Source organism: Cetorhinus maximus, unplaced genomic scaffold (genome assembly GCF_964194155.1).
Source record: "Cetorhinus maximus unplaced genomic scaffold, sCetMax3.hap1.1 HAP1_SCAFFOLD_135, whole genome shotgun sequence".
NCBI classification, from domain to species: domain Eukaryota; kingdom Metazoa; phylum Chordata; class Chondrichthyes; order Lamniformes; family Cetorhinidae; genus Cetorhinus; species Cetorhinus maximus.
The window spans coordinates 319,418-334,316 of NW_027596133.1; the positions used below are offsets into that span (position 1 = coordinate 319,418).

Genomic DNA, 14,899 nt, shown 5'->3' on the forward strand with positions numbered 1-14,899 from the left:
GGTGAGGATCAGGTTTTGGAGAGGGAGAGGGAGAGGGGGTGAGGATCAGGTTTTGGAGAGGGAGAGGGGGTGAGGATCAGGTTTTGGAGAGGGAGAGGGGGTGAGGATCAGGTTTTGTAGAGGGAGAGGGGGTGAGGATCAGGTTTTGTAGAGGGAGAGGGGGTGAGGATCAGGTTTTGGAGAGGGAGAGGGAGAGGGGGTGAGGATCAGGTTTTAGAGAGGGAGAGGGAGAGGGGGTGAGGATCAGGTTTTAGAGAGGGAGAGGGAGAGGGGGTGTGGATCAGGTTTTAGAGAGGGAGAGGGAGAGGGGGTGTGGATCAGGTTTTAGAGAGGGAGAGTGAGAGGGGGTGAGGATCAGGTTTTGGAGAGGGAGAGGGAGAGGGGGTGAGGATCAGGTTTTGGAGAGGGAGAGTGAGAGGGGGTGAGGATCAGGTTTTGGAGAGGGAGAGTGAGAGGGGGTGTGGATCAGGTTTTAGAGAGGGAGAGGGGGTGAGGATCAGGTTTTGGAGAGGGAGAGTGAGAGGGGGTGTGGATCAGGTTTTAGAGAGGGAGAGGGAGAGGGGGTGAGGATCAGGTTTTGGAGAGGGAGAGGGAGAGGGGGTGAGGATCAGGTTTTGGAGAGGGAGAGGGGGTGAGTATCAGGTTTCGGAGAGGGAGAGGGAGAGGGGGTGAGGATCAGGTTTTGGAGAGGGAGAGGGGGTGAGGATCAGGTTTTGGAGAGGGAGAGGGGGTGAGGATCAGGTTTTGGAGAGGGAGAGGGGGTGAGGATCAGGTTTTGGAGAGGGAGAGGGAGAGGGGGTGAGGATCAGGTTTTAGAGAGGGAGAGGGGGTGAGGATCAGGTTTTGGAGAGGGAGAGGGAGAGGGGGTGAGGATCAGGTTTTGGAGAGGGAGAGGGAGAGGGGGTGAGGATCAGGTTTTGGAGAGGGAGTTGGAGAGGGAGAGGGAGAGGGGGTGTGGATCAGGTTTTGGAGAGGGAGAGGGGGTGTGGATCAGGTTTTGGAGAGGGAGAGTGAGAGGGGGTGTGGATCAGGTTTTAGAGAGGGAGAGGGAGAGGGGGTGAGGATCAGGTTTTGGACAGGGAGAGGGAGAGGGGGTGAGGATCAGGTTTTAGAGAGGGAGAGGGGGTGAGTATCAGGTTTTGGAGAGGGTGAGGGAGAGGGGGTGAGGATCAGGTTTTGGAGAGGGAGAGGGAGAGGGGGTGAGGATCAGGTTTTGGAGAGGGAGTGGGAGAGGGAGAGGGAGAGGGGGTGAGGATCAGGTTTTGGAGAGGGAGTGGGAGAGGGAGAGGGAGAGGGGGTGTGGATCAGGTTTTGGAGAGGGAGAGGGGGTGTGGATCAGGTTTTGGAGAGGGAGAGGGAGAGGGGGTGAGTATCAGGTTTTGGACAGGGAGAGGGAGAGGGGGTGAGGATCAGGTTTTGGAGAGGGAGAGGGGGTGAGTATCAGGTTTCGGAGAGGGAGAGGGAGAGGGGGTGAGGATCAGGTTTTGGAGAGGGAGAGGGGGTGAGGATCAGGTTTTGGAGAGGGAGAGGGGGTGAGGATCAGGTTTTGGAGAGGGAGAGGGAGAGGGGGTGAGGATCAGGTTTTGGAGAGGGAGAGGGAGAGGGGGTGAGGATCAGGTTTTGGAGAGGGAGTGGGAGAGGGAGAGGGAGAGGGGGTGTGGATCAGGTTTTGGAGAGGGAGAGGGGGTGTGGATCAGGTTTTGGAGAGGGAGAGGGGGTGAGGATCAGGTTTTGGAGAGGGAGAGGGCGAGGGGGTGAGGATCAGGTTTTGGAGAGGGAGAGGGAGAGGGGGTGAGGATCAGGTTTTGGAGAGGGAGAGGGAGAGGGGGTGAGGATCAGGTTTTGGAGAGGGAGAGGGAGAGGGGGTGAGGATCAGGTTTTGGAGAGGGAGTGGGAGAGGGAGAGGGAGAGGGGGTGAGGATCAGGTTTTGGAGAGGGAGAGGGGATGAGGTGTTACATTTTGGAAGGACAAACCAAGGTAGGACATACACAGTAAATGGTAGGGCACTGAGGAGTGCGGAGGAACAAAGGGATCTGGGAGTTCAGATACATAATTCCCTGAAAGTGGCGTCACAGGTAGACAAGGTTGTAAAGAAAGCTTTTGGCATACTGGCCTTCATAAATCAAAGTATTGAGTATAGGAGTTGGGATGTTATGGTGAGGTTGTATAAGACATTGGTGAGGCCAACTTTGGAGTATTGTGTGCAGTTCTGGTCGCCTAACTACAGGAAGGATATCAGTAAGATTGAGAGAGTGCAGAGAAGATTTACTAGGATGTTGCCGGGTCTTAAGGAGTTGAGTTACAGGGAAAGATTAAACAGGTTAGGACTTTATTCCTTGGAGCGTAGAAGAATAAGGGGAGATTTGATAGAAGTTTACAAAATTATGAGGGGTATAGACAGAGTAAATGCGAGAGGGCTCTTTCCACTTAGATTAGGAGAGATAAACACGAGAGGACATGGCTTTAGGGTGAAAGGGGAAAGGTTTAGGGGGAACATTAGGGGGAACTTCTTCACTCAGAGAGTGGTGAGAGTGTGGAACGAGCTACCATCTGAGGTGGTAAATGCGGGCTCACTCTTAAGTTTTAAGAATAAATTAGATAGATACATGGATGGGAGAGGTCTGGAGAGTTATGGACTAGGTGCAGGTCAATGGGACTAGCGGAATAATATTTTGGCACAGACTAGAAGGGCCGAATGGCCTGTTTTCTATGCTGTCGTGTTCTATGGTTCTATGGAGGATCAGGTTTTGGAGAGGGAGACCGGGTGAGGATCAGGTTTTGGAGAGGGAGAGGGAGAGGGGGTGAGGTTCAGGTTTTGGGGGTGTGAAGGCAGTGATTTAATGTGCTGAGTTGATGAATCTTTGCCTTTACCTGGTAAACTGATGACAGGCTCCCCTGTTGGAATGGATTCTGAAAGAAAGAGAAGCCATTAGATGGATTTGGAATAGGCAACAATGATTCCTGACCTTTGACCTACAGCACAGGATGTAGATGGAGATTGGCCTTTCCAACACTGACTGGGGTCTTTCCCCCACAGCCCGAACTTTAATGTTTGAAAGACAAGAACGTCTCGTAAAATGATCAATGAGAACTCGTGAGGTTCACCCAGATTTGCACTCGCACATCTCTTGATGTTCAGCAACCTCTCACTCTCGCTGACCTCTCACCCTCGCTCGCTGACCTCTCACTCTCGCCGACCTCTCACTCTCGCCGACATCTCACCCTCGCTGACCTCTCATCCTCAGTGACCTCTCTCCCTCACTCGCCGACCTCTCTCACTCTCGCTGACCTCTCACTCTCGCTGACCTCTCACCCTCGCTCGCCGACCTCTCTCACTCTCGCCGACCTCTCTCACTCTCGCCGACCTCTCACTCTCGCCGATCTCTCTGACTTTTGCCCTTCTCTCTCTCACTGACCTTTCATTCTCTCACTCCCTCGCCGATCTCTCTCTCTCGCTCTCGCTGATCTCTCTCGATCTCACTGATCTCTCCCGATCTCGCTGATCTCTCTCTCTCTCTGATCTCTCCCGATCTCTCTGATCTCTCCCGATCTCGCTGATCTCTCTCGATCTCGCTGATCTCTCTCGATCTCGCTGATCTCTCTCGCTCTCGCTGATCTCGCTGATCTCTCTCGCTCTCGCTGATCTCTCTCGATCTCGCTGATCTCTCCCGATCTCGCTGATCTCTCCCGATCTCGCTGATCTCTCTCGATCTCGCTGATCTCTCCCGATCTTGCTGATCTCTCTCGATCTCACTGATCTCTCCCGATCTCGCTGATCTCTCCCGATCTCGCTGATCTCTCTCGCTCTCGCTGATCTCTCTCGCTCTCGCTGATCTCTCCCGATCTCGCTGATCTCTCTCACTCTCGCTGATCTCTCTCACTCTCTCTGATCTCTCCCGATCTCGCTGATCTCTCTCGATCTCGCTGATCTCTCCCGATCTCGCTGATCTCTCCCGATCTCTCTGATCTCTCCCGATCTCGCTGATCTCTCTCGATCTCGCTGATCTCTCTCGATCTCGCTGATCTCTCTCGCTCTCGCTGATCTCGCTGATCTCTCTCGCTCTCGCTGATCTCTCTCGATCTCGCTGATCTCTCCCGATCTCGCTGATCTCTCCCGATCTCGCTGATCTCTCTCACTCTCTCTGATCTCTCCCGATCTCGCTGATCTCTCTCGATCTCGCTGATCTCTCGCACTCTCGCTGATCTCTCTCGCTCTCGCTGATCTCTCTCGATCTCGCTGATCTCTCGCACTCTCGCTGATCTCTCTCGATCTCGCTGATCTCTCTCGATCTCGCTGATTCTCTCATTCTCGCCCATTTCCCACACTCACCTTCACACTCCACGGTTTGACAGAATTTGAAATCAATTCGTGGTCCAGCGCAATCCCTGCCTCCATTGGCTGGCGTTGGGTTTGAACAGTCACGTGACCTAGTCATATGACCAATTCCACCGCAGCTCCGTGAACAGGGACTCCAAGGGCTCCAGGTGGAAAACTGACCGTCGATGACGCAGGCGGAGAATGAGCAGACCAGCCGTCCATTCCAACAGGTGCTGAGTGGAAACACAGGAAGGTTAATGCAACTCTGGGAGCTCACCTCACACCTCCACCTCTTCACACACACTCATCTCATCCAAACACCTCCCTCACCTCCTGCACCCACCTTCCCATCTGCACCCTTCCCCTCCTGCAACTCCCACACCCCACTCCCAGCCCACATCCTCTTTCCTAACCCATAGAAACATTGAAACGTAAGCAGGAGTAGGCCATTCGGCCCTTCGAGCCTGCTCCACCATTCAATATGATCTTGGCTGATCCTCTATCGCAACACCATATTCCTGCTTTCTCTCCATACCCCTTGATGCCCCTAATCCCCTAATGCCCCTTTCTTGAATATACTCAGTGACCTGGACTCCACAGCTTCTCTGGTAGAGAATTCCACAGGTTGACCATCCTCTGAGTGAAGAAATGTTTCCTCATCTCAGTCCTAAATGCCTGTCCCGTATCCTGAGGCTGTGGCCCCTGGTTCTAGACTCCCTAACCAGGGGAAACATCCTCCCTGTATCCAGTCTGTCCATCCCTGTTAGAATTTTATACGTTTCAATCAAATTCCCTCTCATTCTTCTAAACTCTAGTGAATACAGAACCAGTCGAACTAATCTCTCCTCATACAACAGTCCTGCCATCCCCGGTATCAGCCTAGTGAACCTTCACTGCACTCCCTCTATGGCAACTTTATCCTTTCTTGGGTAGGGAGACCAAAACTGCACACAATACTCCAGGTGTGGTCCCACCAAGGCCCTGTACAGCTGCAGTGAGACATCCCTACTTCTGTACTCAAGTCCTCTTGCAATGAAGGCCAACATACCATTTGCCTTCTTAACTGTTTGCTGCACCTGCCTATTTACTTTCATTGACTGGTGTACAAGGACACCCAGATCCCTTTGTACATCCACATTTCCCAAGATATCACCATTTAAATAATACTCTGCCTTTCTGTTTTTCACACTGAAGTGTATAACTTCACATTTATCCACGTTATACTGCATCTGCCATGTGTTTGCCCACACACAACTCGTCTAAATCAACCTGAAGCCTCCTTGCATCTTCCTCACAGCCCTGCCCAGTTTTGTGTTGTCAGTAAACTTGGAAATATTGCATTTGGTTCCCTCATCCAAGTCATTTATATATATATTGCGAATAGCTGGGGCCCAGGAACGGAAAAATATCCATTTATTCCCACTCTCTGTTTCCGGTCTGTCAACCAATTCTCAATCGATGCCAGTATATTACCCCCAATCCAATGTGCTTTAATTTTCCCCACTCGCCTCTTATGTGGGACCTTATCAAAAGCCTTCTTGAAATCCAAATATACCACATCCACTGGTTCTCCCTTATCTATTCTACTAGTTACATCCTCAAAAAACTCCAGTAGATTAGTTAAGCATGATTTCCCTTTCATAAACCCACGCTCACTTTGTCTAATCCCGTTAATGATTTCCAAGTGTTCTGTTACCACACTTTTTATAATAGACTCTAGCATTTTCCCCACTACTGATGTTAGGCTAACTGGTCTCTAATTCTGTGTTTTCTCTCCCTCCTTTTTTTAAATAGTGGGGTTACATTTGCCCCCCTCCAATCTGTAGGAACTGCTCCAGAGTCTATAGAATTTTGGAAGATGACCACCAATGCATTCAATATTTCCAGAGCCACTTCCTTTAGTACTCTGGGATGTAGATTATCAGGCCCTGGGGATTTTTCAGCCTTTAACCCCATTAATTTCTCTCGCACCATTTTTTTTTTACTAATATTGATTTTCTTCAATTCCTCCCTCTCACTAGTCCCTTGGTTCCCTAGCATTTCTGGGAAATTATTTGTGTCCTCTTTTGTGAAGACAGAACCAAAATATGTGTTCAATTCTTCTGCCATTTCTTTGTTCCCCATTATAATTTCCCCGTTTCTGACTGTAAGGGACCTACATTTGCCTTCACTAATCTTTTTCTCTTCAAGTATTTATAGAAGCTTTTACATTCAACCCATATCCTCTCCCTGCCCACTCCCCTCTCACTGTCTCCCCCTGCATCCCCTCTCCCCATTTACACCTCCTCTGAGCCTGAACCTCCCTCCCCTGGCCCACGTCCCCTTTATCACCTGCACCCCCTCACAGGCCCCAGCCCACGTCTCCCCAACTCCCACAAAACCCTAGCATCCACAGTCCTGTCGCATGTTCTCGGCTTCACCTTCCATATCTGCCTCTGCTAGGAGTGTTGCAGTTACAATGCATGGGGGCTGTGTGTGCTGCATTTACAATGCATGGGGGCTGTGTGTGCTGCAGTTACAATGCATGGGAGCAGCGTGTGCTGCAGTATTTACAGCATAGTAGCAGATCTGTGCCAGTATTTAGGTTCTTCACAAGCCACTTACTACCTCACAATACAAAGTTACAATGCATGGGAGCTGGGAATGCTGCAGTTACAATGCATGGGAGCTGGGAATGCTGTAGTTACAATGCATGGGGGCTGGGAATGCTGCAGTTACAATGCATGGGAGCTGGGAGTGCTGCAGTTACAATGCATGAGAGCTGGGAATATTGCAGTTACAATACATGGGAGCTGGGAATGCTGTAGTTACAATGAATGGGAGCTGGGAATATTGCAGTTACAATGCATGGGAGCTGGGAATGCTGTAGTTACAATGCATGGGAGCTGGGAGTGCTGCAGTTACAATGAATGGGAGCTGGGAGTGCTGCAGTTGCAATGCATGGGGGCTGGGAGTGCTGCAGTTGCAATGCATGGGAGCTGGGAGTGCTGCAGTTGCAATGCATGGGAGCTGGGAGTGCTGCAGTTGCAATGCATGGGAGCTGTGAGTGCTGCAGTTATTAATTTGATTCTGGGCCAGGTTCTACTCCCATGACCCATTGAGGTGTCAGCTGCGGCTCAGTTCATAGCACCCTCGCCTTTGAATCAGAGGGTTGTGGGTTCATGTCCCACTCCCGGAAACCAAGAACTGTGATTGTACTCGAAAGAGTTACAATCTGTGATTGTTGGTAACTCGAAAGAGTTTCCCATGACCCATTAGTTCACTCCTCACCCTCCTGCAACCTGCCCTGATCCACTCAACCCTTCCAATCCTTTCTCTGCCTCTTTCTCTTTGAAGTCAGTCTCAGAACTGATCATTACATGTCAGCTGATTCTGCTCAGTGAAAAGATTCTGGAACATTCCTTACCAATTGCTGCACTCATGGTGTAGAGTGGTCCCTGATAGGATCTCCTCCTGCAACTCAGCACCATCGTCAGTCAGAATAGTTGGAGTGACTGACGGATTAACTGAATAATTCTGAAATAACAGCAGAATATCCTCCTTTATAGCACAGCTGCATTCCTAAAGATAAAACATGACAGGTTTAAGAACATAAGAAATAGGACTGGCTTTTCCAGTTTGCTCTACCATTCAACAAGATCACCGTTTGCAGCTGTACAGTTAGTTAGTTAGGTGGCTGGTTAGCACTGGTTCCCTAGTCAGCAGGGTCTGACTCAGGTCTTTGGAATTGTAGATCAGATTTGGAGTGCTATACAAGCTTTCTGAGAGCAGCTGTAGCTAGTTAATTAGGCAGCCTGAGCCTAAACTGGTTTCTGAGCTTTAGCAGAGCTTGACGCATTCGTTTTTCAGAAAGTATAAATATAGGGGTTTCTCGGTGCTGATTGGTCTGCACTGAGTGCTGCTTTGAATGCATAGCGTGTAAAGATGAGAGTTTGGTGAGTGAGGGAGTTCGGTGAAGAGTGGAACTATACATTAATTAAGAGAAATAAATGTATTTGATTAACACAGTAGAGATGGCAGGATGGATGATGAGTCAAGGCTGCAGCCCGTGGGAGCAATGCATGGCAACCACACCTACAGTAAGTGTCTGCGGCTTGAGGAGCTTTGGCTTAGAGTTAATTAGCTGGAGGCTGAGCTGCAGACATTGTGACGCATCAGGGCGGGGGAAAGTTACCTGGACATTTTGTTCCAGAAGGCAGTCACTTCCTTTAGATTAGCTTCATCTGATTTGATCAGGGACAGGGGGGTGTGACAGTGAGACAGGCAGATAAGGGAATCAATAAGGTGGGAGTGGAGGACCTTAGTCTTTTTAATTGTGCAACAGGTTTGAGACTCTTGAAGCTTGTATGTACAACAGTGAGGGCAGAGTGTGGATGAGCAGGGTGACCATGGCAACCATGGTGGAGGAAACCATTCAAGTGGGGGGGTGTTAAAAGGAATGTAGTGGTAGTTGGGGATAGAATAGTGAGGGAGATTGACAAAGTTCTCTGCAGTTGACAGCGTGAGTCCAGACAGCTGTGTTGCCTGCCCAATGCCAAGGTTTGGGACATCTGCTCAGGGCTGGGGAGGAACCTGCAGTGGGAGGGAGAAGGATCCAGTTGTCATGGTCCATGTAGGTACCAACGACATAGGTAGAACTAGGAAAGAGGTTCTGCACAGAGAATATGAGGAACTAGGCACTAAATTGAAAAGCAAAACTTCAAAGGTAATAATCTCTGGATTATCTGGATAATCTCTTGACAGTGTCCATTCTGTGTATTCTGAAATATCCCCTTAAATGTCCATCACTGCATCTCTATTGATGCCACAAGCTGCAGCTTGCCACAGGCTGTATTCCCACTGGCTGCACCACTCACCTTTATCAGTAAGCAACTTTCTACTCACTACTGATCTGGTCCTAAAATCCCAGGACAAGACAGCACTGATTGAACAATCCTAATTCTGTTAAGAATTACACAAACAACCAATTGCAGATTATCAGATGTGTTTGCAATGTGGTTCACCTACACTTGCTCGAAGCGACAGATATTCCCACACAGAATTCCCACAACATGTCCAGGCATTCAGCCTTTTTTCAATTAAACTTAAGCATGGGGACAATACACCCTTGGTGCACTTGCCATGGTGATACCCTGACCATTCAGAGCTGACTTGCCAACCAATCAGCAGCCTTTTCTCATGCAGCATAAATCATTGCAGCCTTTGAAATTTTGCATTGTTGTGTCTGTCCTGATGAGTGGACAATACAAAGCTTTGACAGCAAGTCTCTTTTCTCAGGTTAGTACAGAGTGTGAGAGGTTTCAGTCCCTCGCCCATCAACTGAAGGGGCTTCAACTTCTGATTTCACTTCAGTCCCATTCTTCTGATCTTTGGCCACCTGGTACAGTGGGGAACGGGCAGAATGAGACACATCTCGGAGAGGCAGACTACCCCTGGTGCTGGCCAAGGTGGCCATCAGCAGGTGCAGGCAGTGGGCAGTACACAGGGTTGGTCAGTCTGTCACGTGGTATCCGCTGGTACAGTTGACACATTCTGTGACTGGTGGGTACTGAGGGTGGCAGTGGAGAGGATTGGCTGGAGTGCATCACCAGCCCTGGAAATGTCATGTTAATTTGAATTATTACTTTTCTTTTTAAGTTTTAGTTTGTTTTTGTTCTAGTGGCATTAGTGCCCATTTCAAATGGGGCATTAAATTGTTAATGTGTACCTCAAAAGAAATGTACATCCATCAAGGTCACTCTATTCCTGCACCCTCTTTACAATTGAACCCTTTATATTATATTGTCTCTCCATGTTCTTCTGACCAAACTGAATCACATCACATTTCTGTGCATTAAATTTCATCAGACACCAGTCTGCCCATTCCACCAACTTGTCTCTGTCCTTTTGAAATTTGTAACTATCCTCCCCACAGTTCACAATGTTTCTAAGTTTTGTGTCCTCGGTTCTGTTGGTAAAATGCAGATTGTGTTGATTAATTTAATGGGGTGCTCGCTGCTGCCGGGGTGAGAGCTGCATTGGCAAAAAACACCCAGAGGCAGGAAGGCAAGAGCTGGCCGTGCCAACACGGCATTCCTGAAATTCTGTACCCCCACCCCAACCAACACCATCGCCCCCAAACCCACCCAGCACCATCCCCCCGACCCCAACCAACACCATCGCCCCCAAACCCACCCAACACCGTCCCCCCCAAACCACCCAACACCGTCCCCCCCAAACCCACCCAACACCGTCCCCCCCAAACCACCCAGCACCATCCCCCCAAAACCCACCCAGCACCGTCCCCCCAAAACCCACCTAACACCGTCCCCCCCAAACCCACCCAGCACCGTCCCCCCAAAACCCACCCAGCACCATCCCCCCCACCCCAACCAACACCATCCCCCCAAACCCAACCAACACAGTCCCCCCCACCCCAACCAACACCGTCCCCCCAAACCCAACCAACACCGTCCCCACCAAACCCACCCAACACCATCCCCCCAAACCCACCCAACACCATCCCCCAAACCCACCCAGCACCCTCCCCCCCAAACCCACCCAGCACCGTCCCCACCAAAACCACACAACACCACCCCCCCAAACCCACCCAACACCTTCCCCCCAAACCCACCCAGCACCGTCCCCCCAAACCCACCCAACACCGTCCCCCCCACCCCACCCCGTCCCCCCAAACCCACCCAACACCGTCCCCCCAAACCCACCCAACACCGTCCCCCCAAATCCACCCAACACCGTCCCCACCAAACCCACCCAACACCGTCCCCACCAAATCCACCCAACACCATCCCCCCAAACCCACCCAACACCATCCCCACCCAACACCATCCCCCAAACCCACCCAGCACCCTCCCCCCCAAACCCACCCAGCACCGTCCCCACCAAACCCACCCAACACCATCCCCCCCAAACCCAACCAACACCATCCCCTCCAAACCCACCCAACACCACCCCCCCCAAACCCACCCAACACCGTCCCCCCCAAACCCTCCCAACACCGTCCCCCCAAAACCCACCCAGCACCATCCCCCCCAAACCAACCCAACTCCATCCCCCCAAACCCACCCAACACCACCCCCCCCAAACCCACCCAACACCGTCCCCCCAAACCCTCCCAACACCGTCCCCCCAAAACCCACCCAGCACCATCCCCCCCAAACTAACCCAACTCCATCCCCCCCAAACCTACCCAACACCGTCCCCCCAAACCCACCCAACACCGTCCCCCCAAACCCTCCCAACACCGTCCCCCCAAAACCCACCCAGCACCATCCCCCCCAAACTAACCCAACTCCATCCCCCCCAAACCTACCCAACACCACCCTCCTCAAATCCACCCAACATCAAAGCTGCCTCTGTGTGGCTTCCAACAGAGGAAGTGACACAGAGGCAGTCACAACACAAGACAGACAGGCGGCCTTACAGGCAAAGGCACCTTCACAGGCAGGCGGCCTTACAAACAAAGGCACCTTCACAGGCAGGCGGCCTTACAGGGAAAGGCACCTTCACAGACAGGCGCTGTGAAACTCAGTACCACATGAGCTGAGATCAGCTTCCTCAGCACAGACCAGCGATAAAGCCTGGATATTTCATCAACCATTTGTCATCAGTAAATTGTGAGTCCAGTTTGTATTTCTCACCTTGACACAGGATCCATTGTGAAGGTACATGTTGATGGGACAGTGACAGCCCTCCTCACAGCCTTCACTGAAACAATCCACCAGCCCATTAAGATGGGCACAGCTGTACGGACAACCCTCACTGCTCACGCATTCTCGGTATAATCGGTCTGCAGGGCAGCCGACCTCTACAAAGAGAGAAAACTGCTCAACGATAGGCATTGGAAACCAGCACAACCAACTTGTCATCACTCTCTCCCCTGTCTCTCCCTCCCTCCTTCCCCTCACTCTCCCCATTAATGTGAAATGTAATACAGACAATGGAATATATTTGGATATCCAAAGAAATTTGATGAGGTACTAAATTCATCATGAAAAACAGGACATGTGGATTCAGGGGCTTTGTAGCAGAATGGAAAGCAAGCTGACTATAAAACAGGAAATAAACTGTCAGGGGTTTCTTTATTCATTCACGGGATGTGGGCTTCGCTGGCTGGACCAGCATTTATTGCCCATCCCTAGTTACCCTTGAGAAGGTGGTAGTGAGCTGCCTTCTTGAACCACTGCAGTCCATGTGGTGTAGGTACACCCACAGTGCTGTTAGGGAGGGAGTTCCAGGATTTTGACCTAGCGACAGTGAAGGAACGGCCGATATATTTCTAAGTCAGGATGGTGAGTGACTTGCAGGGGAATGTGCAGGTGGTGGTGTTCCCATCTATCTGCTGCCCTTGTCCTTCTAGGTGGTAGTGGTCATGGGTTTGGAAGGTGCTGTCTAAGGAGCCTTGGTGAATTCCTGCAGTGTGTCTTGTCGATGGTACACACTGCTGCTACTGTGCGTCGGTGGTGGAGGGAATGAATGGTTGTGGATGTGGTGCCAATCACGTGGGCTGCTTTGTCCTGGATGGTGTTGAGCTTCTTGAGCATTCCTGGAGCTGCCCTCATCCAGGCAAGTGGGGAGTATTCCATCACATTCCTGACTTGTGCCTTGTAGGTGGTGGACAGGCTTTGGAGAGTCAGGAGGTGAGTTACTGGTACAACCGCAGCTGATGTTAATGCTGAGAAAGCAAGATCTCAGGTTGAAATCCATCTGTGCTGATCATAATTGTTTTTTCTGAGTTGTAGAAGGGAGAAGGGAAATCTACTGAACACAAAAGCTCAGGACTCCAGTGATAGCTCATAATTTTTGAGAATTAAAAATGTTAATTAAAAAGGAAAAAATAAAACTTGTATGTTTAAGATAAAAAATACACAGAACAAAATCTTACAAAATAACCTCAAAATGCTTTATCAAAGGTACAAAATAAAACATGCTTTTGGCAACAATCCTTATAGTTTCTTAACTATAAAATCCAGGAAATATTCCCCAAACCGAGAAATTGCGTTCACTTTAAACAGAAATACAATCCACAACTTTAGTCTTTAACACTATCATTACCACTCCCTTTGTCCCATGTCCATGACATCTTTGTCATTTTACCTTTCCTGATCTCCGGCCTATCCCTGACATTCTATTTTGCTCCACCTCCCCCACCCCCCACCCCCACAACCCCCAGCAACAGTATAAAAGCCATCATATTTCTCCCTCCCTCAGCTCTGAAGAGTCACTCAGACTCGAAACATTAACTTTGTTTCTCTCTCCACAGATGCTGCCAGACCTGCTGAGTTTTTGCAGCATTTTCTCCTTTTATTTACCTCTGGATTACTAGCCCAGTGACATTAGCACTACGCCACCTTCTTCTCCCCCACCCCACCCCCCACCGCCACTCCCCAGGCCATATTCAGCAAGGTAAGGATTAACTGACTCACCAAGACAGACCTGGGTCTGACAGGTTTTGCTTTGGACTGGGAAGCCTTCACACGGTGGATTGAGACAGGAGCGTGTCCGGGTCTGCTCACCTCCTCCACATGACACACTGCATGGTGACCATGTCGACCATTTACTCCACACCACCCAAGCTGCGGTTGAAAGAGAAGGTGTGAGAAGTGTTGACTGTGATTTTGATAAACGTCACATCACTGCCAGAAACTCACCATCACATGTCCCACTGCAGCTTCGTGTTTCCTGAGAATTCCCAATACAAAATTCCTGGAGATCAGGGTCACAGCTCCGATTGCGAAACTCAAATCCTGCCCCACAGGATCTGGAACAAGAGCTCCACTCAGTCCATGAACTCCAGCCTAGTGTGGGAAGAGACAATTACAGACACCAGAATCGAGAGCAAGCCTAGGATAAAGGTAATGCACACTTCACTGGAGCTGCCCTTGTGGTCTCTTCCAATCAGTAGGGTGACCAGGTTTACAAAAGTAGGACATATTGAAAAGCTGTGGGGAGGTGGGGCTCTGTGATCATTGACATGCTGGGCAGCCAATGGCTGGAGTCTGGGAGAGGAACAATCAAAGGTGGGAGGTCATGTGATATCTCCCAGAATATGTCCAGTCAGAGTTGGCAACTGTATTCCGTAGGTTGTCATCAGCAATGGTGCAGTCAGTACCAAAAAGGTTGTGACAACTCCCGTGGAGGGGGTAAAGGGGGTAGTGGGAGGGATACAGGTCCACTGCAGGCAATGTAATCCCGTCTGTTAGGCATTTACAGAAGGACAACATTTCTTCCTCCACAGGCCAAGTTTCAATTGGACAAAAAGGGGAGAGGGAAAAACCTGAACATTTGAACTATCTTTAGGAAATTTTTGGAACACCCGGATAATAAAAACTGGGACTGTCCCAGCAAAACCGGACGTCTGGTCATCCTAGTGAGCAAGTCAGTGTCAACTCGAATAAAAATTTGAACTGGAAACAGGAAACAGCGAGTGATGGTAAATGGTTCTTTTTCAGACTGGGGGATGGTATACGGTGATGTTCCCTAAGGCGAGGATCGTTGCTTTTATATAGAAATCACTTGGATTTTGGAATACAGAGTAACATTTCAAATTTGTCAATGATCCAAATGTGGAGAGAAAGCTG

General features: G+C 50.1%; 1 protein-coding gene across 1 annotated transcript in view; it reads right to left on the reverse strand.

Annotated features, from left to right (window-relative positions):
• Nucleotides 1–14,899, reverse strand: part of LOC144672872 (SCO-spondin-like) — a 168,098-nt gene that overhangs the window by 128,659 nt on the left and 24,540 nt on the right. Inside the window, exons 2-5 of the mRNA XM_078534862.1 lie at nucleotides 13,970–14,116; nucleotides 7,726–7,880; nucleotides 4,332–4,552; nucleotides 2,873–2,911 (exon numbers count right to left, since the gene is read on the reverse strand). Coding sequence (XP_078390988.1) covers nucleotides 2,873–2,911; nucleotides 4,332–4,552; nucleotides 7,726–7,880; nucleotides 13,970–14,116 — 562 coding nt within the window. The remainder of the gene's footprint in view (nucleotides 1–2,872; nucleotides 2,912–4,331; nucleotides 4,553–7,725; nucleotides 7,881–13,969; nucleotides 14,117–14,899) is intronic.